General features: G+C 32.4%; 3 protein-coding genes and 1 long non-coding RNA gene across 5 annotated transcripts; 2 read left to right on the forward strand and 2 right to left on the reverse strand.

The window, feature by feature from the left end:
* Nucleotides 1-814: 814 nt before the first annotated feature.
* Nucleotides 815-4,265, reverse strand: LOC108339607 (uncharacterized). The gene is given in 8 exon segments (XM_052878368.1): nt 815-995; nt 998-1,542; nt 1,925-1,999; nt 2,430-2,639; nt 2,838-3,008; nt 3,409-3,579; nt 3,710-3,778; nt 4,101-4,265. Coding segments are annotated over 8 exon segments (1,440 nt in total). The 5' UTR covers nt 4,186-4,265; the 3' UTR covers nt 815-881.
* Nucleotides 4,266-14,038: 9,773 nt separating this feature from the next.
* On the forward strand, nt 14,039-17,957 carry LOC108340543 (uncharacterized). 2 transcript variants are annotated; one of them, XM_017578002.2, is made up of 7 exons: nt 14,039-14,188; nt 15,118-15,485; nt 15,747-15,974; nt 16,123-16,477; nt 16,561-16,688; nt 16,850-16,985; nt 17,514-17,957. In XM_017578002.2, the coding sequence occupies exons 2-7, from the start codon at nt 15,142-15,144 to the stop codon at nt 17,751-17,753; spliced, it is 1,431 nt and encodes a 476-aa protein (XP_017433491.1). In that variant the 5' UTR covers nt 14,039-14,188; nt 15,118-15,141; the 3' UTR covers nt 17,754-17,957. The 2 variants fall into 2 exon arrangements, with proteins under 2 accessions (XP_017433491.1, XP_017433492.1); XM_017578003.2 differs by having other exon boundaries at nt 14,114-14,279.
* Nucleotides 17,958-18,828: 871 nt separating this feature from the next.
* On the reverse strand, nt 18,829-22,036 carry LOC108339885 (cytochrome P450 72A15). Its single transcript, XM_017577107.1, has 5 exons — nt 21,560-22,036; nt 21,259-21,476; nt 20,844-21,088; nt 20,208-20,595; nt 18,829-19,392 (listed from the first exon to the last, which is right to left on the reverse strand). The coding sequence occupies exons 1-5, from the start codon at nt 21,834-21,836 to the stop codon at nt 18,967-18,969; spliced, it is 1,554 nt and encodes a 517-aa protein (XP_017432596.1). The 5' UTR covers nt 21,837-22,036; the 3' UTR covers nt 18,829-18,966.
* Nucleotides 22,037-22,245: 209 nt separating this feature from the next.
* LOC128196813 (uncharacterized) lies at nt 22,246-26,764 on the forward strand. The gene is made up of 2 exons (XR_008249207.1): nt 22,246-22,369; nt 26,501-26,764. It is a non-coding gene; the product is annotated as an uncharacterized LOC128196813 (long non-coding RNA).
* Nucleotides 26,765-27,159: the final 395 nt, after the last annotated feature.

Genomic DNA, 27,159 nt, shown 5'->3' on the forward strand with positions numbered 1-27,159 from the left:
GAAAAACTTCTAGATGTCAAACTTGACATCCATGTCTTCAATTTCTTAAGTTTTTTTCTTGTTATGTGTCAATTGTTGGGTTCCAAAACACACAATAACAAGTTTGAAGGAAAACATTAAGATTCTATACGTAGAGAGTCTATCATAATACAATATATCGTCTAAGTCCATAACAATCTCTCTGTGTATATAACCTAATCTAAGAGAATAACATAAAAATCATTCAAGAAAAAATTGTTAAGATAATTGCAACAATGTATATATAACCTAAGCTAAGTGAATAACATAAAAATCATTCAGGAAAAAATTGTTAAGACAATTACAACAAACACGCACAGTCTAAATAGTCTTAACACTACTAGCCAGTCTCCAGTAGATTGTCTTTTGTTTCCTTCCATCAAATAGTCTACTCGTCTCATTGAAATTTTTAGTAAATAGTTTGTTCTACATTATTTATAATCAATCATCACAAAAGAAATAATTGTATAAATTTAATTAACATTTTAGTGTTTTATAAATAAAAATGACATGCTTAAAACTAAAAATCTTTAAGATTACTAGTATAAAAGGAAAACACTACATTCATAAGTATTTATTTTCTTTTACATAAAGCATTAATTGACAAGAAAATCTTCATCGAAACAATAATATATTTATATTCGAAGAATTGTTTACTAAGACTATAAATAGAAACATTCATTTATATTTCAGCTTAATTGCTTATGGGATCAATGTATTAATGTTGGTATGATCGCATGTTCAATATGCATGCTTGGCTAAGTTCACAAACTTTAGTTAGAAGTTAAAATATATCTTTCTTGCTTCAATTTCATCATATATTCTTGTAAAAGAGGTGAACCAAGAAAAAGGTGTAAACCCAGTTAATGGGAATTGAAACGGAAGGAATCCTCGGGTACATATTTAGTCCTCATATTGTAATGCTCAAACTTTGGATTACCATAATCAACACCCCTCATCTTAACTGGTTTTTTCTCTTCTTAACTGGTTTTTTCTCTGCTCCAACACCCTCCAAAAGAAGATGTCCAACCTTTTCTCGTTGCCGATGTTTAGACCTTTGCTTCAGGCTCTTAGATGTGGCATAAGATGGCACCTCAGTTGATCCATAGAACTCAGCATACTCCTGTGTTTTCGATTAATGGTGTTTTCTTAAGAAAGAGGGATCCTTGGAAGAGCTTGATGTTATCTTTGCAGGCGTCATTTCTGAATATTTATCAGCTGTGCTTGGAGCATGAACATGCTTAGTTTCAGTAAGAAGTGAATCAAAAGCCCTTTGCCTATCTGCCATGGTGGCCTCTACCTCATCTTCTGGCATCTTAAGCTGATCTTTTAACGGTGTCAGGCCTCTCTTGGTGCTATCAGACTTGGAATGCCATGGTATGAATTGAAAGAAAGAACTAAATGTTTTGAGGAAGAGATTAGAAAGATACAAAAGAAGCTGTCTAAAAGATGGCCATTTTGTCTCCTCCTTGTGGTCTTAGCCTTTGAATTCACCTTTTGATGGTGGCTGCATTATGCATGAAGTGTAATTAGTCAACCGACAAGAACATGTTTTCTTAAAAATGAACAGCATGACATCACTATTATTACAACATGACAATGAATGCTAAGCTCAGAAAAACAAGAGTTATGCACAAAAGGATGAAGGAAAAAAAGGGTAAAGGGGAAATCCTACTATGAACCCTAAAAAAATGACAATATAGAAGGAATGAAAGAAAAACTATTTCACTTTTGAAAATGAACAAGCTTTGTAATTCAAAAGAATGACCACAGTTTCAATTAACAGTACATTTACAAAATTGTGAGTTTTCTGCTGCCAAATCGTCATATACCTCTTAATTTTATTCTATTATTAAAAAATTGTTATGGAAAATAGGCATAAATAGGCATACTGTTTTGGGGATGAAAGATGATCCAAATCCTTGCTGAAACCTGTATGTAGCGTATACTACTAAAACAGCACCAACAACTGTGAGGACATCTGCAGAAAATCAAAGAATGGAACTATAAATATTGAAGAACGCTGTAATAGAGAGCATTTATGGATGGCAGACTCAATGTTCCTTTTCAAATTTACATAATGCCCATTTTCTTTCTTCAGTTTACTGCACAGCACTGCAGAAAATTCACATTTGCCAGTGGCAAACACCGGGATAGATTTACAGAACAACTTTTTGACAAAATATTAAACAACCCTACCAAGGGCAACAAAATGTAGCTTAAATTCATTTGTTTATAGAAATTTTCAATTTCTTTCATTGACCTCACAAGGGAGTTAATAGTAAGGATGTGCAGATTTCTCAATTGCAAAATCTAAATTCTGGTAGAAATAAATATAACATCTAAGATACACTATGACCAGTAACAGAAACCATGCTGCTTATGTCAAACAAAAGGTTAAGAATTTAAACCTGTAATAGATATTGAACTAGATTGATAATTGCAATCCTCCTGATTGAGAATGATTTGGCGAAGAGCAGCATTTCCTCTATCTATGACCAACAAGGAACAGATTGGGCGAACATACACCACATCAAAATCATTTGAGAACTTAGCATCCTCACTGGGACCATCTCTGTAGCCTGCAACATTTGACTTTCCTCCAGCAATGGTTGTCACACCTAAAATTATTTGCAAAACTTAGTATCTGATACCTTTTCACAATTCTCATGACTACTAATGCAACCCTTCTATATCCATGTTTACTGGTAATTTTATATTAAAACTCAGTGCTGATATTGTTATTCTTTACCAATGGACTGCACTAGTCCAGAATCTTCTAAACTCACGTATCCTTTTAACTTTAGTTTAACATATACCAGCATCTCCAATCTTTCTGATAGCTAGATTTTGAGTATCAGCAACATAGACATTCCCTTTATCATCCACAGTTATGCCTTTGGGATGATTGAAACGAGAATCACTTGGTTTTCCATCTACATGACCAGTGCAGCCTTGAAACGACCCTGCCACCAATCTTCCTCTACTATCTGTGCCAACAAGAAGACAAAACAGAGTTAAATATTAAGTCCGAAAACTAAAAACAAATCACTGTAATCACTCAATAACTCTAAAATTCTACTCCATTAACTAGAAAATTCTCTTGCTGATGTTGGCATGCTATGATAAACACATAAACCCGTAAACCAAGTACAATAAAGCTTTTCAAGTTTTTCATTTTCTTGTTTCCTTAATTTTTTGCCTCTGCACATATTCAAAAGACTGAAACAAACATTAGTTTTAATCACCATTCTTATTATGTTTCTCCAGAAAAATACAGAACCAAATTTGAAGAAAATACGAAATACCAATTTTGTATGCCAAAACTGACATGTACTCAGCAATCATATTTGATAGTTATAAAAGGAAAGAGGATATAAGCAACCATACATTGGGATAAGGGCGGGGTGATTTGAACAATGTTGCTATTAATTGCATCAACAGCAAAGAGTTCACCATATTCGGCAGAAACACGGATCCTATGAGGAACGACCCCTATATCATTTCCTTCAACAACAGTCTCCACTACATAACCATTCTCAAATTGAAGAACATTTCCATCTGAAAAGCAACAACGAAATCACGTGTTATAAACCACACCGTGAGACACATAAACATGTTAAACCACACAAGATGAATTCAACTAATTGATTATCAAAAAGGTGAGAACATTTAAGAGAAAGCATCCAACCTGACTGAGGGGTCTTGGAGTTAGACCTTCTCCATTTGAGAAGTGAAGACAGATGCTCGATCAATGATCCTGATATTACAGGAACAAAAAAATCAACTTTGTGAACAAATTATATAACACATAAGGGATTTTCTTAAAGAGAAAGAAAGCCAAAAGGGTTAAATTTCACTGAAATTCAGCAGAATAAAAAAAATGGAAAAAAAAAGGATATAGAAGGAAAACAATCCCCAAATGCTCATTCAAAGTGTCCAATTTGTGAAATCACAGATAGGATCAAACTTTAGGATACCCTTTTGAAAAAAAATAAAACAAATAAGGAAAAACCAAAATTTTAATACATGGGTACTTAAATGAGGAACTTGATTTTTTTTTTAAACAAAAACAGTTTTACCTGAAGGAGAAGCATGGGCTTGAAACTGAAGACAGCAAGTGAGAGCAAGCACAGTAAAAGCACAAAAAACAAGGTGATTAGTCATAGTCGTGAGTATGAATGTGTTGGGTCTATGGATGTTCTAGTGGGTTACACCAACAGCGCATACGCATAGATTTCACAGTGATAAAATATTCTTCACTTTAAATCAAATTCTCACGGATTTCTTTTTTATATCATTTTAGAAAGTTTCTATATCATTTTAAAAAGCCTCTTACGAGATATTTTATTGGAATATAAATTCAGGTTTATTTCTTATTTTATCCGATATCTTATTGATATATAAACTCATGTTTATTTTTTATTTTATCCGATGTGAATTTTGTTTGTATCCAACGTATTCATCCAACATAAGCTTATTTCTTCTCAGTAAATATGCAAGATGATAAAGGGACATGAAATGTAGCTTGAATGTGATCAAGTAGAAGCCATGAAATGCGTTCTGCGTCTTCTGCAACTCGTACACACACTACTGTTATTTTTTTATGTTATCTTCGCCACCGCCCTAGTGTCTTAGTGTCTCTTCTTCATGTTTAACATTTAATAAAAGAACATGGTAGTTAATTAATGATGTTTTGAATAAAAAACAATTACATTTAATTATAAAAGGGTTTATAAAAGGGATAATAATTTAAAAAAGAATAATTTATAAATAAAAATGAACATTAAAAGTTTATAGTTTTTTAATCACTTTAGAAGTCCTAATTTTTTTTAAAGTATTACATTGATCTTCAAGAAATCAGAACGCTTTCCAATTAAAACTCAACAATCAAGTTATGAAATATTAGAATCATCAAAATCATTGAGAGTACAGAGCAATGTGTCTATATATAAATTTTTCAACTCTAACGCAATTTAATTTATTAGACATTTAATGTAATCTGTTAAGTTTTTCCTTCTACTTTTAACACTTTTACATATGCATAAGATTTAATAGATTAAAAATGCATGCAATCGGTTAAACAAAATATACAAGCCACAATATTCAAAATATGACCGTTATTGACAGTTATGACTCTTCAAGAAAAAGGTTTTCACTTAAATCGCATTTTAACCGATTAGAAAAATAATATAATCGGTTAAGTTCCATACTTAAGCAATTTTGAAAACTTTTTCCATTTAAAACACTTCAATGCACTCAGTAATCATGTAATGACATAGCAATGTGTTTTAATTGATTATACAATTAATGTAATCGGTTAAAACATAGTTGGTTTGCCTCTGATAAGCATATACTAATATTTGATGAAGTTTAACAGATTATGCGTACAGTTAATCGATTATTTCATGCAGATATGCAATGTGCAAAGTGTTTCAACCAATGATTCATTTTCGATTAATGAATACATATATCAAACAGTTCAAGCACAAACACAGATATAATCACACAATTGTTTTGTCATTTTGTTGTGCAAGAAACTATAAAACTTTTCTTTTTCATCATCAAAAACTCATATGTGAGATATGGGTTCAATTGTACATAGCTCCCCCTATCAACATTCGTAAATGATGGGATGTTAAAGTATGAAATGGAAACTTCTAAGTTATCATTTGACACTGATATGTGGAGTTATTTTATGGTTGTAAGTGTAGTAAAAGGGTTGGGGTATCTTGGATTCAAAGAGTTGTGATACTGTGTAGGAGGGGGTTTAGTGTTGAAAGATAGGTTGAAGCTTTTGACTCATGCAATGCATATGGTTAACTTAGTGAGGCTAAATGGTCAAGTTCAAGTATTTGTGGTACACACAGTGTTTGAACCCCAGGTTATACAAATATTGGAATATTTTCATGATAAGTTAGTGTGCATGAGATAGCTGAGGATGGTTGTGATGGTAATTGTGACGGTGAGTGTGAAGGTAGGGTTGAGATACAAGAGGAAGGTTAGTGTGAAGTTGAACCTCTATTACAAGAGAGAAGTTAGTGTGAAGGTCAAGGTGAAGGTGAAAGTGAAGGTCCGATTCAGATATAAGTCGAGGTGCGTTAGTGTGAAGAAGGTGTAGGTTGCCTTATAGGTTGTGGAGGTTGTCATGCACTCTGCAGAGGTCGCCCTACACTCTATAGAGGTCGGCCTGTACGGAGGTTGGCATGTAGGCTGCGGAGGTCAGCTGCACCTTGCGAAGCTCGACTTGAAATCTGTGGAGCTCGACCTGTAGGCTGCAGAGGTCGACCTGTATATCACAACACAATCATTAACAATACTATATTGAATTCAAACCACAGGACGTAGTACCGGCTATACAAGAACTACTTCTTAAAGTTGATCAAAGATTTTGTGTAAGGCACTTCTATGCCAACTTTAGTAAGAAATACTAAATTTCAAATAACTAAAATTATTGGATATAAATTTAATTATTTATTGACAAAAACTTATTTGTTTAATTTTAATTAAAATTTAAAAAATATATTAATAAATTTTAATAATTAAATATAGTAAAATTTAAATTAATGATTTAACTAAAATAATAATAGACTATTTTGGAATGTTAAAAATGTAACAATTCAGTTTTTTTAATACACCAAATAATATAAATAATTTTGTTTCATTTAAATACTAAAACATATAAGGCAAGAAATAGAGATTTATATGTAACGTAGTTTTTCAAAATTATCAATTTGTTTTTCAAAATATAAAAGAGAACTTAAGTGATACGAAATATTTATTTAATATTCAACCTGATATTATATCGGTCCTCTAGTCCTTTCGTAGTTTTAGTGTTACTTTGTATTAACACATGCATCTACTTATGCTTACCTGAGTAACACAATCATAGTACAAAAGTAAAATCACACAACAAAAACTCAAAACACAAACACAAAAACAAAACTTAGGTAGAGTTATTAAAAATTAAATTACAATTCTATATTATGGTCATAATAAAATATTTATCATATAATTATATTCATACTTCATTTCATAAAATAAGTAATAATGATACTTCATTTCATAAAATAAGTAATAACTCAAACCATCATATATTCTCATATGACACATTCACAATCTTTCATATTCATCATACATTAGATAAAACTTCTAGAGGATACAGTGTATTGATTATGATCTAAGATCATGCACATGTTATATTCAGTCTCATCTTTCTAAAGCCCTTGCCTTGCCATCCAGTGGCCATATCCCATACTAACTTATATAACATGATAAATCATCAAATGACTATATTATCCTTTTCGACTAACTGTCTGTTTAGGGATAATAAGCAAAATTCATCCTTAAACTATATCCTAGAGCACCTTAGAGTTTGTCAAAACCTTGATGGTACCTCAAGCAGTCTAACCATTTCAACTAATATAAAGTTATGTCAATTTTGTCATAAACAACCTCAAACTACTAGGTAAAAAGTGTGTAATCTTCGTCTACCGATCCATTATTACCTAGGTGACATCATGTCCCTTCATTATTCGTGGCAAATGAGAAATAGTTCATGATTATTCTATCCCACTCTTATTCAGGTATCTCCAATTGTTGCAACATGTCTCTAGTATTTTGTGTTCTACTTTGGTCTTTTGACAATTTAAACATGACGTTACATATTGGGCTACATCCCACTTTATGCTTAGCCACCAAAACGATTGATTCAGATATTTATCCATCTTAGCCATGTTAGGTGCATGCTAAGAGGACTTTTATGCCCTTCATCCAAAATCATCTTCTTTATCCTTAGGTCATCTAGGACATAAATTCTCCCTTTAAACCTCAAAACTTCATCAAACCTTACAATAAACTCCTTAGCTTAATCTGTCTCAATCAACTCCAATATGTGTTTCAAACTAGGATTTGCTAAGTGTTGCTCTTTTATCATCCTAAGTGTAGAAAAAGTTAGGCCAATAAACTCAACCAAGAGGGGGCTGAATTAGTTTTCCCCTTTAAAAAATTGTTTTTTAAAAGGCTTTTTAAAAATCTATGAAGTTTTCTTGGAATGCAATCAAACAAGAATATGAACAATATCAAAGAAGAAGGGATAGAGAGATTCACACAATTGTTTATACTGGTTCGGCCCACTGCCTACGTCCAGTCTTCCTTCAATCAACCTTAGATGAAGGGATCCACTATATTGATAGAGTTCTTACAAGAAAGACATACATAAAACAATCCTCTAAAATGTACTCTCATTTCTAACTCAATATCAACTATAGTACAAACCCAGAAAGATTACCCACTTTTTGTCAAGCTTAGAGCAATCCCAACTCTAAGTAATAGAACTTCACAAAGCTCTCTTCCTGGTCGCAGCAACAGGGACACAATTAACCTTGATTGTAGATGGACACTAATCACAATAGAGTACACCTGGTGAGCAGATTTGGATCACCAATGTGCAAGCACAATGTTCTTGCAAGAATCTTTATGGATTTCTTTCCAATGCAGCAATCTTTGATTCTTCAAGAAATCAGGATGTTCCTGCAATTAAAACTCATCAATCAAGTTAGTTATGAAAGATTAAAATCATAAAATTGTTGAATGACAGAGAGCAATGCGTCTATTTATAGATTTTTCAACTCTAACGCATTTTAATCGATTAAGCAAATAATGTAATCTGTTAAGTTTTTTCTTCTACTGTAACAATTTTACATTTGCACAAAATTTAACAGATTAAATGTGCATGCAATCGATTAAACATATCATACAAGCCACAATATTCAAAATATGACCATTATTGACAGTTATGGCTTTTCAAGAAAAAGGTTTTCACATAAAACGCAATTTAACAGATTAGGAAATTAATGTAATCGGTTAAGTTCTATACTTAAGCAATTTTGAAAACTTATTTCATTCAGAACACCTCAATGCATTCAACAAACATGTACTGGCATAGCAACATGTTTTAATTGATTATACAATTAATGTAATCGGTTAAAACATTATTGTTTTGCCTCTATTAAGCATATAGTGATACCTGATGATTTTTAACATATTATACATATAGTGTAATCGATTAATTCATGCAGATATGCAATATGCAAAGTGTTTGAATCTATGATTCATTTTTTATCAATGAATACACATACCAAATAGTTCAAGCATAATCACAAATATAATCAAGCAACAGTTTTGTCATTTTGTTGTGCAAGAAACTATAAAACATTTCTTTTGTCATCATCAGAAACACATATGTGAGATATGGGTTCAGCTGTACATAGCTCCCCCTATCAACACTGAGAAAATAATTAGTAATAGTCAATTTACTACAACTAATGTTGTTGGAATTCACCAACACACCTAAATTCATGTCTATGCACATCTCTACTAACTTTAATTCTTTCATCATTATAACTAACAGATGTATAATTTTGTTGATCAATGCATTTTCCACTACATTAGCTTTTCCAGAGTGATATTGCAATTGAAAGTCATAAACTTTCAAAACCTCAATCCATTTATCAATTGAAAGTCATAAACTTTCAAAACCTCAATCCATTTCCTTTGCCTTATTTTCAACAAACACCACCGTGACTAACTCAAGGTCATGAATAGAGTAGTTTTTCTAATGAATCTTTAATTGTTGTAAAGCATAGGCTACCACTCTCTTTTCATGCATCAACACTCCACCTAGACCATGATAAGAAACATCCCAATAAATGTTTACTTGTTTCAAGAATCACCACCACAGGTGCATTGGTTAGTCTCTTCTTAAGTTCTAAAAAGCTCTACTCACTTATCCATCCATAGGAAAGGTTGATCTTTACAGGTTAAAAGCGTCAAAGGAGATACTAATTTAGAAAACCCCTATATAAACCTCCTACAATAGCCTGCCAAACTAACAAAGCTCCATATTTTTGTTATAGTTGCAAAACATTTCCATTTTAACACTATATCCACCTTTGTAAGATCCACATAGATACCCTTTGTCGGTATGAGATTGTCACAACCTAAATTGTTACCGACAAACAACAAAAGCATTAATAGTTGAAAAACAAAGTTTGGAGTCATCATCATAATTTATTTTAGAAACCATAAAGTAAGACATAATATGCAAAAATCATATTTTGGATCTGAGTGTCGTTACACATAAGAATGTATTAGCATCCTACAACGGTATCTTTAATTAAATACGCAAAAAATAAATATGAATTTTTCTAATGTTTATTTTTCCTAAAATAATAAAAAAATACATAAAATAAACAAAAATGTATCTTTTAATTTTTGTACTCAACAAAAATTAACTTTTTTACTAAGTATTTTCTTTCATAATGAAAAATTAGAAACAGCATAATTCTTTGACTTCTGAATAGAAAATTTGTAATATCATTTTTAATTTTAATATAATATTTTGTAACACCAAAATTATGAATAAAAAAAAGGATGTAATTCTAAAATAACCAAGTAAAAAATGCATAAAAGTGGTTTAAAATACTTAAATAAACAAATTAGAAATACATCAAAAGTAGTTTAAAATACTTAAATAATCAAATTAAAAGTGATTTTAAAATATTGAAATGACCAAATTAGAAGTGCATCCATAAGTTGATTTTAAAAAGAAAATAACCATATTAGAAGTAAATCCAAAGTGATTTTCTATTTTGTTTTTAAGATTAAATTGAAAAGGATGCATAAAACAATTTTAAAACGGTTTTTTATTTTGTAATTTTAGTTTAAAAAAAACATTTATGATTGTTACGTTAAAACTTTATTTAAAAACACATCTTTCTATTTCTACTATTACGGTTAGAGATAGGAAATGCAAAGATGGAGGTGCATGAGATGAAAATGCAGGTGAAGAGTAAGGAGCACAACCCAAAAAACGTAAAAAAAATATGATTAGGAGGTGTGTGTGGTGAAGTCCAATAACAAATATACGAGGTGCAAAATATTAAAACGTGGGTGCATGTAGTAAAAATCTTGTCCAAACCCAAATTTTCTTCTGCTTTCAAAACCCTAAAACGTGGGGGCTCTATCCAAGGAGCCGTGCAGCGTAATTGAAGGGATTTTGGCGATGATGAAAATATTAAATGGTGTAGGTAGGTGTCAAAAGAAATTGGATTGGGGAGTGTGTGAGTGAATGGAAGTGTTTTTTCTAGTTTTTCTTTGTCTTTCTTAAATAAATTACACAATTTTTTCATTAAGTTTATAGAAATAAAATGTATTTACTTTGTACAAAATTAAGTGTTGATAAAGATGTTCTAAGAATTATACTTCTTTCGTTCTAAATTCATATTTATATAATTTGCATACAATTGTTTTTCCTCAAAATACCAATGATTATTCTTGATTTATATTTATATAACTTTGCATACATATTCATAAAGATGTTCTTATATGTTTTTAATGTTATTCTTGATTTCTTAAATAGATAAGAATATTATATATAAAAACAACGACAAACTTATCTAGAAAAGACACAACTAGATATTGGAAAACCTTAGTTACAGACTCTAGAAGCTTTTAATTGCTAAATGGTAATAAAATGTTACAATTTAAGATTATATTCAAGACTACTTTGTTTAATGTTGTTTGTTTAAATTTCAAAATCAAAGATGTTGTAGATGAGCTTGTCTTGTCTCAACAAATTAGAGTATCAAATTAAGAAAATAGAACAAGCAAAAAACTAAACACTAGCTGAATACAACGTAAGAAAAATAATATTAGACCAGCTGAAGAAAACAGTCAGGAAACAATAAGAAAACACAAACAAAACATTAAAGTCAAACAAGGTACACACTTAGGATTTTAGGAAACAGAAAAACAACTAAGAAAAAACAACCAGGCACAATGCTAAAATGATTATCAAGTCAAAAACGTCTAAGAGAGTTGAAGTTAAATGCATAAAGCTCATCATACCTAAAGAGTACTCAGTTTAGATCTTGGGAAAACAAAACATGTCAAGACAGTGTTATTAAGAAAACACACTAAAATACTAAAACTTAAAACATGAAGAGAAAAATTAAACTAAGTTAAACGCTATCTGTCTGAAAAAGCAAAATCACAAGAAACATTTACTTTATCTAAACAATACCATGAGCCAAAATACTACTTCAAAAAAAACACCTTGTTCTTCTAAGCAAGCATTAAATGACATTAAATGTTAAACATTCAAAAACAACAAAAGTGACATTTGATGAGTAGTCTACACAATCAAATCAGTAGTAGGTGTCAATAACAAGAAAGACATTCACAAAATGTTCATATCTTAGGAAATCGTGATACAATACCTACAACAAAACATGACCAAGAAAAAGTCTCTCATAGACCAAATGATATCATTCAAACACACAAACAAAACTTTAGAAAATAATAGAATCCTTTACGAGTGGTGAAAGCTTTTAAAACACCAAAACAAACAGGAAATAGGATATATTTGCTATACAAACTTCTATTTTATTTTGTGTAGGACATTTTTGCTATAAATGATCAGTTACCTCTTCATGTAAGTATCAAAATAGACATTGAAGATAAAGGAAGAACTAATCAGTCTATCAAAAGCTGCACCAAATGAGAAGTCAAATATGTTTTTTATAAAAGCTCTGAAAAACACGTCTACTTTGACAAAAGACTCCATCTTTTGACAAACATCCACACCAACAGTAAAAAAATAACAAATCTCAAGATAAGCTTCGTCAAACGGTCATATTATCAAATCTCAAGAAAATTTTTGCCATAACAACATATTATCAAGATATATAAATAGAAGATAAGAAGAAGAAAAAAATGACAACCAGGAAAATGAGATGAGTATGAAGATATGTTATGTACACCATAAACATTATAAAAGTATACAAATTATAAAATCAATTAGTTATTAGCATTAAAATTATATAATTATAAAATATATATTATATAAGTAATAAAAACTTATAAAATTATACAACTTATATGCTAAAATTATATTAAATTTTATAAAGTACATAAATTATATAAATTTATGTGTATTAAACAAAATTATAAATTTATATAGAATAAAAATTGATTATATAAAGTTATATAAATTTTAATAAAATTATATAATTATAAAAAACTACACATTATTTAATTTATAAAATAAAAGTTATATAAATTACAGAAAATATAAATTTATATAAAATTATACAAATGTTTTAAATTATATAAAAGTATATAAATTATGTAAATTATACAATATTAAATTTACATAAAATTATCAATTTTAAATAATTATAAAGTTATATAAACTAAAAAATTATATTATGAAATTTTAAAAAATTATATGAATTTATAAGTTATATAATTATAAAGTTATAAACTATATAATATAAAATTACAAATTATATATTATAAAATTATAAACTATATACTTATAAAATTCATCATATATTATATAATGAATTTTATAATTTTCTATAGATTATTTGTAATAAATTTTATAAAATTGATTTAAAAAATTATATACATTAATAAAATATAAGTTACATGATAAATTTGTATTACTCTAAAATAATAAACTTAAAAGAAAAAGCTTTAAAAAATAATAATTATGTGATTGTAAGAAGAAATAAAAAACATACATTTAAATTTGTGGTGACTATTTAAAAAAAGAGATTATATGATTACTTGAGTAAACCAATCATGCAATTACTAATTTATATTTTTAGACAGTTACCTATTTAAATTTGTTCCAATTAATAAAATTATTTTTATTTAATAAAAAATAACATAATATAATTAAAATATCACATCTAATTTTATTTTATAAAAGAGTTTATCTATTTAGTTGTGAACAATTTTGAATTGAAACCACTTTGAAAAAAGGAAAAGAAATCACCCCATAGATTTTTGTTTTTTATTTTATTGAACAGCCCAAAATTCCAAAAAATGGCTGGGTTTGAAAAACTTGACCCAGTTAAAGTTAGGAAACTAGTCAAAAATGACAACTCTTGCCATGTCACCAAGTTAATCTACGTGTCAAAATATGATTAGTTAATCCACGTAAACTCTCTCTTACCTGCGCAAAACGTGCAACCCTGCTGCTCCTATTATTAGATAATTCACAAAGCTTCATTCTTCCTACTTCATAGAGTTCAATTTTTTTCTTTTATTTTAAATTTTCTTTAAACTTCTCAATCAAATCCATATCTGTAATAAACTGGTAAATCTTCTCTCTATATTTTCTCTTCGATTTGTTTCCGAGAATTCTCAGATTAGCAGATCTGTGCCATATTCTGGCTTTGTTCGATCAGGTTAATCTGATTCTGTGAATGTTTGTTCATGATGTGTGGAATTTTCGTGTGCTTTGTACGAGAATGAAATTGTTATTGTTCTGATTGCTGTCATTTTAGGGTTTATTGTTGAATACTTTTGACTCAACATATTGCTTGAAGGAGAGTGACGATGCCCCCATGATTTGATTGGTGTCTCGTCATGAATTTTTCTTCAATTTTTTGCTTGTGATGATTACTTGTGTTATATGATTTTTGCTGGTTGTCTAATTGGTTTGTCTCCTTTCTTTTAGTCAATGCATGTGCTAATTTTTTTGAATTTTGTCAATATTCATTGACATTTAAGCAATTAATTTAATTAATAATATATAATTTTTTTTCATACTTATTCTAGGGACACAAGACTTGTTTCTAGATATGATAATCTTCCATTATCTGAGATTTGTGAGTTGAAGTTGATTTGTTTTCCTTTTCTTTTTTCCTTTTTTATATAATTTTATTGTCACTGTTTCTTTCATGGATGACTTGAATGTTCATAATCAAAATAATAAAGCCTATGTTTGCAGTGTTTTAATATTTTTTCTCATCGGCTTAACCTGTGTAGGACTCTTGTACATATAGGAACTACTCCATGCATCATAGGTTTTGATGATCAGATTTCATGTGAAATTGTTGCAATCTTGCAGTTCATGTTCCATCCAAACTCCATCCAGTGATAAAAATGGAATAACTTCATTAATTAATTGTTGCATTACTTTGTTTTTGTCATTTTATATTAGTTGTCATTTGGATGCAGAAGTGTTGGTTTAAAATACAATTTCTGGTTTTCTCCCTTATGTTCTATGACTTTGTGGTGCAGGTTAGACTTGTGTAGTCTGACAAGATGGGAGGTGGATTTAGAGTGCTTCACCTAGTTAGACCGTTTCTCTCATTTCTTCCGGAAGTTCAGACTGCTGACAGGAAAGTGCCATTTAGAGAGAAGGTCATATATACTGTGATTGCTCTGTTCATCTTCCTTGTTTGCAGTCAGCTCCCTCTGTATGGAATTCACTCTACAACTGGAGCAGATCCATTCTATTGGATGCGTGTTATCCTTGCTTCAAACCGTGGAACTGTTATGGAGCTAGGAATAACCCCCATTGTGACTTCTGGGTTAGTAATGCAACTCTTGGCTGGGTCCAAGATAATAGAAGTCGACAACAATGTGCGGGAGGATCGTGCTCTCTTGTTAGTATCTTTTTGTGTAACTTTTTACTTTCTTGGCACATGTAGTTTACATTTTTTCTCTTACAATACCTATGATCTAGTTGGTTGTTTCGGTTGGTGTCAATTTTTCATGCAACCATTCATTTAATGACATATAGTTTATTATCTTCTGCACTGGGTTATGTCTTATGGCTGTCAGTTTTTATGAGCTTTTGCATATTTTGTGAGGTTTCGCCCTGTCATATATGTTTCCTATTGACATAATTTCTTTTCATATTCCAGAAATGGTGCACAGAAGCTACTTGGCATCTTGATAGCTGTTGGTGAGGCAGTTGCATATGTTCTTTCTGGAATGTATGGTAGTGTGGGCCAACTTGGAGTGGGAAATGCAATCCTCATTATCCTCCAGCTCTGTTTTGCCGGTATTATTGTGATATGTTTAGATGAGCTCCTTCAGAAAGGGTATGGTCTGGGATCTGGAATTTCTCTATTCATTGCCACGAACATATGGTAAGTTTTATTATCTTTGATTATTAGTAATAATTTAAATAGTTTATAATCTGTGTCCAGCATTGATCGTGGGTCTCATAATAACAACTATTAGAAGTGTGTGGTCTTTTATCAGAAAATTTATAAAGATTATCTCATTATGTTGCAGTGAAAACATCATATGGAAAGCATTTAGTCCCACCACCATTAATAGTGGACGGGGAGCTGAATTTGAGGGTGCTGTCATAGCTCTATTCCATTTGTTGATAACTAGAACGGATAAGGTTCGAGCCCTTCGAGAAGCATTTTACCGGCAAAACCTTCCCAATGTGACAAATCTGCTTGCTACTGTCTTGATATTCCTAATTGTGATATACTTCCAAGGTTTCCGTGTGGTTTTGCCTGTGAGATCAAAGAATGCCCGTGGGCAGCAGGGTTCTTATCCAATCAAGCTATTTTATACCTCCAATATGCCCATTATTCTTCAGTCTGCCCTTGTGTCCAATCTCTACTTCATTTCTCAGGTAGAGAAGTTTAAGGATGCTAAATTGCTATCTGGAGTTAATTTTCGATACAGTTTTAATCAGATTTTATTGTATTTGTGCAGCTTCTACACAGAAAGTACAGTGGAAACTTCTTTGTTGATCTATTGGGCAAATGGAAGGAGACTGAATATGGAGGTGGTCAATCTGTTCCTGTTGGGGGTATTGCATACTACATCACTGCACCTTCCAGGTAAGAGAAGTGCTGCTCACTTTATGGTTTATGGTTTATTATAATATAAAATTTCTGCTACTTTGGTATGCCGACATGATCTAAAATTTCAATTCAATCAACTAAATTTTACCACTGCTATTATTTGTTGCTCAATTTCCATTTTGGTACGTTTTTTGCAGCTTAGCTGACATGGCAGCAAATCCTTTCCATGCATTGTTCTACCTTGTGTTTATGTTGTCAGCATGTGCCTTGTTCTCTAAAACTTGGATTGAAGTCTCTGGTTCATCTGCTAAAGATGTTGCAAAGCAGCTGAAGGTACGAACTGATTAGCATGCATTTTGTTTTGTATTTGTATCTTCAGTTCTTCAATATAATAATGAGCCTGTTTTCTCATCATTATTTTGTTTTGTATCTGCATGTTTGAATTTTTGTTTCCCTATTGAATTAGTACTGGAAATATACACTTAAAATACTTGAAGCAAAATAGATGTGAATCATAGGATCAGATCAGCCAACACATTGTCTAATGTAGTATTTAGCCCCAACTTTTCTTTGGGCTTCTCTTTCTAAATGGAGAAATGTTCATGTAGTATTCCTATTTTAATAACAATGGGCAAAAAAGTTGAGCTTCTATAAAAGCTAGTTAGAGAATCCTCTAATTCAAGAAGGGAAGCCCAAAGTACTTAGGCCAAACACTACCTAAAATATGCAATTTTGCTAGCTTCATTGCAACTTTATTAGTAATGTGTTTTTAAGCTGGTAAGTCTGGTCTTCAAGCACTCTATTTTGATGCTTGTTAAAATTTCTGTTATCTCATATAGTATCATGGTTTTGAATTTACAGGAGCAACAAATGGTAATGCCTGGACATCGGGAGTCAAACCTGCAGAAAGAACTGAACCGATACATTCCCACTGCTGCAGCATTTGGAGGCATATGTATTGGTGCCCTGACTGTGTTGGCAGATTTCATGGGGGCAATTGGTTCAGGGACTGGAATATTGCTTGCAGTGACAATCATCTATCAGTACTTCGAGACATTTGAGAAGGAGAAAGCTAGTGAGCTTGGCTTCTTTGGTTTCTAATTTCTGCTTAGCATTTACTGTTGGTGATGCAATTCTCCTTCTCCACCTGCAGTTTTGCTGTGTATTGAGTACTGCTTGTAGGTTGTTTAACACAGTAAGGAAGAACTTTAGATTAGTTTTTATCTTTTCTCTACCGAGGAAGCCCGTAGTATATCACTGGAAACGATTTTGGATTTTCTCTGAATACAACTTGCTTTAATTTAATTTGCCATAGTCTGATACCATGGGCTAGAAGTGGATCTTAATTTATTTATAGCTTAGTTCTAGAAATTACCTGTTATATCGTATTATTTTACCTGACGTCTGATGCATTAATTTTTTACAAGAATCTTTCTTTGGAAGTGCTAAGGTCGTGCTTTTTTTTAAGATTATTACAACGTGGGCAGGTTGTAATGAATGGCATTGTTTTGTTAAACTAAACATTCAAGCCATCATTTCATAGACCATGAGGCAATAGTATTTCTAGTATTTTTTTTTCTCTTAAAATAAAAAATTATACCTTGACTACCACCCCTTTTCTTTCTCTTCCTTTCTAAAATAAAGACTAAACAAAATTAAAGTTTTGAATAGAAATCAGTTTCAATTTTATCTTCTACTTAAGTGAAAAAACGTATTTAATCTTATTATATTTTTATTTCTGAAAAAAATTCAATCTTATTTTGTATGTGAATTCCATGATAAAATAGAGATATCTTTACATGCACATGTTAATATTAATAAGTAGTTAATGTTATAATATATTTTTCTATCTTTATTATTAAATATCATGAAAAAAATTATAATTTTTTAAATATTAAATAAGAACCTTTATTTTCTTTATGAGACTATATTATAGAGGAAAGTTTTCTAAATTGATCAAAGAACCTCATTTTCCTTTCCTCTTTGTCAAAGTCTTATCTGTATAACTATAACAAGTAAAAGGAGCTTATATTATTGATGCTTTTAAATTATTATATATATTGTACATGCACAAAGTTTTACTCAAATAATTATTTATAAATATTTGACATTTAATATAACTATGGAAAAACCATTCTATATAATTTGTTATATAAAAACATATAAAAAAGACAAATATACGAACAAATGTTTTATTGAATCTTGCAATAAGATTTTGTTTTCTGCAAGTCACATGTCCCAGATAAAATTCTAGCAAGAAACCATACAACATAAGATAGAAAAGCATTAAAAAACCTTTTCATAGGATAACAAACTATAATTTTTGTAATATAAGGTGTGTGCCGAATTGAGGTTGAGCAGTTATTACTGTAATTGGAGCATGAACATAGGAGGAAGATAGCTCAAACTTGAAGTTTTGCAGAATGAGAGACAACGCCATTTTGGCTTCAAGCAAAGCAAAGTTTTGGCCAATGCATATTCGAGGACCCCATCCAAATGGGATAAATGAAACTTTACCATTTGTTGCTTTTGAGATTCCTTCTGAAAATCTTTCTGGTTTGAACTCTTTTGCATCACTTCCCCATAATTCAAAATCACGATGTACCAACACAACTGGAATAGTAGCTAGTGCTCCTGCTGGTAAAGTCATGTTTCCAACTTTAGCTTTCTTCCTTAGGATTCTTGTAATAGCAGTAACTGGTGGATATAATCTTAAAACCTCATACAAAATCATTGTGACCTATGACAATGCCACAAGAAACCATATTAACATTAATAACATTCTTTCAAAAGCTAAGAGATTTATTTTGAAAATAGATAGAAGTTTAACACAAAAGTATCAATTTCTCAACACTTTTTCTATGTATAATAAATTTAACAAAAAATTGCATGTGTGGTAGCAGGTAAACTTGATTTAGTTGAATTGAAATTAAAAAAGAGAAAAAAAAAACAATAAGATGAAAATTAAGGCTTATGTTAATGAAGTCACCATTTTTCTATTGATGAAGATTAAGGTTTGTAAGTCACTCTAAGTATTAACTGATAAAGACGAATAAGAGCAGAAAGGCCATTAAATTACTTGAACATAAACCTTTTTATCAATTCTTACATTTAGCAAGTTTATCGACACAGATTCCTTTCACTAAAATCAATATGTGAACACATTATGAAGACTAATAGTAGCGGAAAAATTAATTTAGGTACTAAAAATATTTATCATTTTTTATAAGGACTATTGTGATTAAAACGTTATTTAATTTATGATTTCCTTAGTTTATAAAAGTTTAACATGTTATCGGTGTAAAATATCTCTATTAATCAATAAATAATCCATCTCGAATATTAATCCACCATTTTTAATAGAAATTCTCTCCATCATGTTTTCCATCTACAAGGTTCAAAGATGTAGTTTCAAAATTAAGAGCATATGTCTAGTTTTAGACATTTATGAATGCTGTATTCAAGTTAAGTTCTGTCGTTTCAACATAAATTATATTTTCAATCCAGTGATACTTTATAATGATTTAATCAAGTAAGATAAAAACTGATACTTACAACTTTAAGACGATTTAATCCATCATAGTCTGGTTCTTTTGTGCCAAATATTTCAATGACTTCTTCTCTTGCCAGTGTTTGCCATTTGGGAAATCTACTCAATAACACCATTGTCCAATTTAGTAGCACCGATGTTGTTTCTTGTCCAGCAAAGTAAAACAACTTACATTCGTTAATTACATCGTTGGTGTTCATTCCAAAATCTTTCTTAAGTCCTTGATCTTCAATCTCTTTTTGATTGGATTCCAATAGTAACCCTAATAGGTTATCATTGGAAGCTTCACATGTTTTCATAATATCCTCTTGCTTTTGGATAATTCCACGAAGTACATTTCCAATTTCGTAGTCAATCTTCTTCATCCTCTTCTTTAATGTAGTTGGTAGAAACCTAATAATTTGAAAAAAAGAAATATAGTGATTTAACTTAAATCTTATCAAATATCGTTAGGATAGACTCTAACTTGATTCTAATACTGTGTTTAGAGGTGGATTTTAAGTTCAATTCAATCTCACAAAACTCATTCGTAAGGTGAGGTTTACACTCAGCTATATACTATAAATTAACCTTATATATGTACTTCCAACCGAATGTATTTCTTTTTGTTGAATAAAAAGTTGACAAATTTAATAATATACCTCCACCCTGGAATGTAAATAGATCGAAAGACCTTAGATGTAAGTTGAGCTTGTTCTTTTAGGAGTTGAAATACTATTTTTCCTTCCTCATAGTTACTTCCGAAAGCTGTACGAGAAATGACATCAGCTGTCAAGTTGTTTAAGAATGGCCAGACATCTACCACACATGATCCTGTTTCGCACACTAACATCTTCCATTCCTTCATCATCTGGTTGCAACTATCATACATGGCAGGCAACACAAGCTGCAAAACATTTCAGACATTATAAAAAGATGAAGATATCGAGTGAAAAATATTCTATGAAACATTACTCCATGAAAATTAATATCATAGATTTCACAGATCATGTTAAAACAAGAAGAAATTTGTAGTAAGAAAACTAAAGAATATATGATGAGAAAGAAAAGAAAAACCTTGAGCTTGACGAGATTAAATGCAGGGTTGATGATCTTTCTGTGCTTTGACCATTTCTCTCCCTCAAGATCTACAAGTCCTGTTATCAGGTACTTGCCAAGTGGATTAAGGTTTGGCTTTGGAAAGTCATTTATCATGTTCAGAACCTCTTTTATTGCTTCAGGATCCATAATATTCACTGTAATCTTAGGACCATACCAGAAAAACGAATTCCTACCTGCAAAAATCATAAGTTATTTTCTAATTAACTTATTTAACCCTTAAAGTTATATATACTCAAGGTATTATTAGAAGGCATACCAGAAACTTTAACCAATTGATCTTGAAATGGGACTAGGCGAGTTGCAACATCATCATCGATGTGTATGGGTTTAGAATGTGCTTGATGAAACATCATGGTTAATTCTTTTGTGTCTCCAAATAAAAGCTTGTATGAGTTTCCCTTTATGCCTTGTCTTCTGAGGAATCTCTCTGCCCTTTTCGGTTCCAACCACACCCAACTCAGTGCTTTTGTTAAGAATATGATAACAAATGCAACCAGAAATCCAACAGACATCATTGCTGCATCAACTTCCATTTCCAATGTAAAAAATGTCTATAGTTGGAAGTTAAGTGTACTCATGTTTATATGAAACAGAGAAGAGTCTCTCGACAAGGTTATGCATATGTACGGACAAGAACAACCTCCAACCAGCCTATAAGATGCTTAACCTCCAAAGACACGTATCGTTGAAATTTACGAGAGAACGACCTCTGCTTTCTGTAAACTTTGTTTCTTTTGTTTTATAAACATTGGACGGCTCCTGGTGTCGAAAAGACACGATGAAAATCTATTAACTATTTAAAGAATTTTACTACTAGGTAAACTACCAATCTACTTGATAATGTTACTGGGCCTACAGCCTTGCAGCCCAGCCCATCCTTTTTCCTTCTTTTTATTTTCTCTCTCAGACTCTTTGATTCATTCTTTCACTTTTCAATAACACTTCATCATTTCTGGATTCTTCTTTCACACACGTCTTTTCTTTCTCTTCTCTGTCTACTCTTTCTCTTCTCTGTGTTTTTCGTTCCACTGTATCTAGGGTTGATTTGCAGGGTATTCTCCTTAAGGTATGGTTTTCACGCTTCCTTCGTCAATTATTTGCATTGTAAATATCTTATAATGTTTTTTGTCCTCTACTTTTCGTCTACTTATCACATATTGATAAGGTATCAGAGCTCTTCAAAGAACTCTCCTCTTCTCCCTTTTTTGCGGGTTTCTCTCTCTTTCCTATTCTTGCTTCAGTCGAAGACAGTTTCGTCTACAATTATTTTTACCTTCATTTTGGCAAGAATCTAGTCGTTGCTCTTGTTTCACCGGTTCTCGATGATATAAATTATCATTCTTGAAGTTACTCCATGTTAATTGCTCTTAGTGCCAAAAACATGATCAAATTTATACTTGGCAATGTTAGTCCACCTAAAAAAGACAAGTCGGAGCATGCCATCAGGAATCGTGAAAATAACATAGTCGTTTCATGGATCGTCCACTATGTTTCCTTGTTCATCAGACAAAGCATCATATGGATGAACAAAGCCTCAAAGATCTAAAGAACACATTTTCTCAAGGAAGTTTCTCTCACATTTCTAGCCTTCAACTTCACATTGCAACCCTTCATCAAGGTGACCTTACCATTTATGAGTATTTCACTAAACTTCGCATTCTTTGGAATGAGATCAAAAATTTCCGTCCATAACCTCTTTGTACCTGTAATTCCGATTGTGGTTGTCAAGTCCTAATTGTCGTGAAACAAAGAAAGCAAGAAAATCAAGTTAAGCAATTTTTACGGGGATTAAATGATCAATTTAGTAATGTTACCTCGCATGTGCTTCTCTTGGACCTTATTCCGGCATCACCAAGGTTTTCTCTTTGGTGGCACAACAAGAAAGATAGTTGTTAAGTGGAAATCTGATTGTTGCGGTTAAAACTCAAGACACTGGTATTGCCACCGCTTGCACCGCTTCAACCTCTTCCATTGTTTGTAACTATTGTGGGAAGTATGAGCATAATGAAGTTGTCTACTACCGCAAGAATGACTTCCCTAATCAAGACAAAGGTTTCAAAAACACATCGACTGACAGAAAACATTGCACTCATTGCAACAAAAGCGGTTATACAATGGAGGTTTCCTATAAAAAGCACGGTTATCCTCTAGGACATAAGTTCAATAATAAGCATACCAAAATTCACCATACCTCTGTCCAAGAAGACAATGGAAACGTCAAAGACAGCAATTCTAATAGTACTGATCACATACGCCTCACACCTCAACAATTCCAAGTTCTTGTAAAGCTCTCACTAGTACAATAAAGTGAAAAGACAGCGGTTATTTTCGTCTATATGCATCGGTTCTACAACCGAGGTGTATACAGGCGAGGAAAAAAGTAGTTACTTTTTTGCCTCGGTTCAGGACCGAGACAAAAAAATGTATGTTTTAGTTTCGGTTCAAACGCAAGCGAGACAGTAAAATGTGTTCCTTTTTTTACTATTTTTTTTCGTCTGACTTTTGGCCTCGGTTGTTGATGAACCGAGGCAGTAGAGAGGGATTATGCCTCGGTTTGAAGTTGAACCGAGGCAATAACTCTTCCCAACAAATCCACCATACAACCATAATGCTCAATCTGAGGCACAATTGAGTAATTACCAACCATCGATTGGAAATGCAGAAACCCATCTCTCATTAACCCCATATGCGTACAACCAGACAAAATCCCAACAAATGTAACACCATCAAGAGCAACATTCACCAATACAATAAAGAAAATGTAATTGTCAATTAAATTATACTAAATTCGATTCCACAGTGAAGTGAATTTGTATAGTTGAAATGAAAGCAACATATTATTATGAAAGTAAAACAGAGCTCGACAATTATCTGGACTTCAAGCTTTCTCTGTTGAGCTACGACATTACTTCAACCTGAAATGATAAATGAAAAAAAGCCATTACCACTTTGATTGCAGTTTTCTTATCCAGTCAGGGAAAGAAAAGAAAACAAACCCAAGAATAAGGACTAACAGTATGCAAAAGTTAAGACTTATACATTCTAAATAGAGTTTAAACACCAGAAAGATGAACAACAAAGTTAACCAAATTATCAGAAGTGATTATGACATTTGTGGTAGTGAAAGAACTTAGCAAAACATACCTTCTCTTGAACAAGCTTATACTCTGATAGCTCATTGTAGGTGTGTTTCAACTTCTCATTATTTGCATTAATCTCAAGGAGGTCAGCTTCAAGTTCTTCAAGATTAACCTAAACATGGACAAAAAATTATTACTTGATACTGTATTCATGAGAAGAAGAACGAGTGACAAAAGTTTCATAGAATGTAAGACCTCCAAAATTTCCAGGGAAATAAGCAAGTATCATATTACTCTATTTCCACACATGTAATTGCAAAACCAATGACACAAACAGAATGTACAAAATAATAAATTTTGTTCTTCAACAAAGTTTGAAATGAAATTAATTTACAGTGATGCTTTCTCCTAATTTACAGTGAGCAAACAGAATGACACAAACAGAATTTAATTCACCAGAGTTCTTCACCAGAGTTTGAAATTAATTGCAAAACCAATGACACTTTTTGTTTCCACTAATCAAAGCAAAAGGAAGTTGACAAGGTCAAACTTACAGTGATGCTTTCTCCTACGAAAAAGGCCAAGCCACTTGAGTCTAACATCAATATCATCCTTAATGTGCTTGGAGCTCTCAATTTCCTCAAGGGACATCTTAGCTAGATCCTCAATCCCACCTTCCATGAACATCTTCATGGGATCTCTCTCAAGCTTCAACTTTTCTTGAGGGCCGATGCCCCCTTGTACTCTTCCTTCAAAACCAGTACCCATCTCCCTTCTCCACTTCAGGCTCCAACCTCGACGCCTCCACCGCATCTAGAGCAGCTGAAGCCACCGTCGGTGTGGCATAGAGCAATGTCTTGGAGTGAGAGCTGGGGCAACATGGAGGGGTCAGAAAATTGGGGATGGGCACAGAGCAATGTCTTGCAGAAAATTGGCCAAAAATCCCCAAACGAAACCCTCCACTACGGCGGAGACAGGGAGGCAAGCGAAGAGCAGGCGCTCGAGGGCAAGGGCGATGGAAGGGTTTTCGAGCAGGAGCCACTTGAACTGGAGAGAGGACCAGACGCCAAGGAGAAAGGTGAAAGAGGCGATGGCAGCCACGACGACGGAGGAGTTGAAGGCGGCGAAGAGGGAGGACGAGGTGGAGAGGAAGAAGGCGACCTGGGCGAAGATAAGGGAGAACCACACGGCAAAGAAGGCGGCGGGCTTGAGGCTGAGGGCGTCGAGGATGGCGACGACCGGGGTGCCACCGAGGATGACGAGGAATCTGGAGGGGGTTTTGAGGGATCTGGAGGAGGCGGAGGAAGCAGAGGTGGAGGAGACGCCGTTGTCGCGGACTTGACGCGACGGCCAAGGGTGTGAGTGTTAGGGTTTATGGAGGAGGAGAAGGGTGGGGGCGTTGTTGGATGAGGGTTATGCGAGGGTGAAATGCGTGAGGGGTAATGGAAAGATAGGTATATTGCCTCGGGTCCCAATGGACCGAGGCATTATTAGGGTGTTAGGCATCGGGTGAGAATTGGACCGAGGCATTATCAAGGTGTTAGGCATCGGGTGAGAATTGAACCGAGGCCATATTATTTATATGTCTCGATTTTCTTTAAACCGGGTCAGAAAAGTTAATTTAAACTACGAAAATGCCACTGTCTTTTCATAGATTTCGGTTATGTCTTAACCGAAGCCTATTGTGCGATTTCAAATCTAGTTTTTTTACTAGTGTCTTCAAAGGACACAATCTGAATGATGCTTCCACTTGTGCTCAAATTCACCACATTGGATCTGCTTCGGCAAACCAACCTCCTTTAGGTAACATCTACCCTCCTCTTACTTCCAATTATCATAAGACCAATTGGATTCTTGATTATGGAGCCACTGACCACATAAGTATTTCTCTACGAAACTTTTCATCCTATAAAAGAATCAAACCTATTCAAATTGCTTTACCTAATGGTACTATTGTTTACTCTAAGTATTCTGGCATTGTTATTCTTAATAATAAGATCCATCTTTTTAATGTCCTTTATGTTCCGCAATTCTCTTTTAATATTATCTCTATATCTCAGTTGATTTCTTTTAATAACTATGAACTAACTTTTTCTTTTCATGGGTGCACTATATAGGACATTCAAACCAAAGAGAAGATTTCTATAGCTAAACTCATTGGTGGCTTGTACATCTTAGATTCATCTTTGAACATACTTACTGCAACTTTTTCCAACAATGTTGTAAACAATACTAGCCTATGGCATCTTAGATTAGGACATCCTTATGATATTAGATTGAATAGTTTGAAACTCAAATACTCATTCATTGTGCATAATCCCACATACATATGTGATGCTTGCCATCTGCTAAACAAAGAAAATTGTCTTTCTCTAGTACTACTTCTAAAACCATGCAAATATTTGATCTTATTCACATTGATATATGGGGTCCCTATAGTATTCTTTCCATGTGTGGTTTCAAATATTTTCTCACCATTGTTGATGATTTTTCTCGTTATACTTTGCTTATACCTATGACTGACAAATCTGTTGCTAGAAAAATTATCATTGATTTTATAACAAACATAGAAAACCAGTTTTCTACTACTATCAAAACCATCCATACTGACAATGGCATTGAATTTGTTATGCATAATTTTTTTCTCTCTTAAAGGTATTAACCATCAAATCACATGCAATGAAACCCCTCAACAAAATGGCCTAGTTGAGCGTAAACACCAACATTTGTTAAATGTCACTTGCTCCCTCTTGTTTCAAGCTAATTTGGCCCACTA

Source organism: Vigna angularis, chromosome 5, assembly GCF_016808095.1.
Source record: "Vigna angularis cultivar LongXiaoDou No.4 chromosome 5, ASM1680809v1, whole genome shotgun sequence".
NCBI lineage: Eukaryota > Viridiplantae > Streptophyta > Magnoliopsida > Fabales > Fabaceae > Vigna > Vigna angularis.

Bases quoted from the DNA above. Each gene is read 5' to 3' on its own strand.
- LOC108340543 (XM_017578002.2), top strand. From the start codon at position 15,142: ATGGGAGGTGGATTTAGAGTGCTTCACCTAGTTAGACCGTTTCTCTCA. The intron at 16,478-16,560 runs GTAGAGAAGTTT...GTATTTGTGCAG, and splicing joins ATCTCTACTTCATTTCTCAG to CTTCTACACAGAAAGTACAG. The intron at 16,986-17,513 runs GTACGAACTGAT...TTGAATTTACAG, and splicing joins ATGTTGCAAAGCAGCTGAAG to GAGCAACAAATGGTAATGCC.
- LOC108339885 (XM_017577107.1), bottom strand. From the start codon at position 21,836: ATGGAAGTTGATGCAGCAATGATGTCTGTTGGATTTCTGGTTGCATTT. The intron at 20,596-20,843 runs GTATATTATTAA...TCAAATTATTAG, and splicing joins ATTTACATTCCAGGGTGGAG to GTTTCTACCAACTACATTAA. The intron at 19,393-20,207 runs GTAAGTATCAGT...GCATTGTCATAG, and splicing joins GATTAAATCGTCTTAAAGTT to GTCACAATGATTTTGTATGA.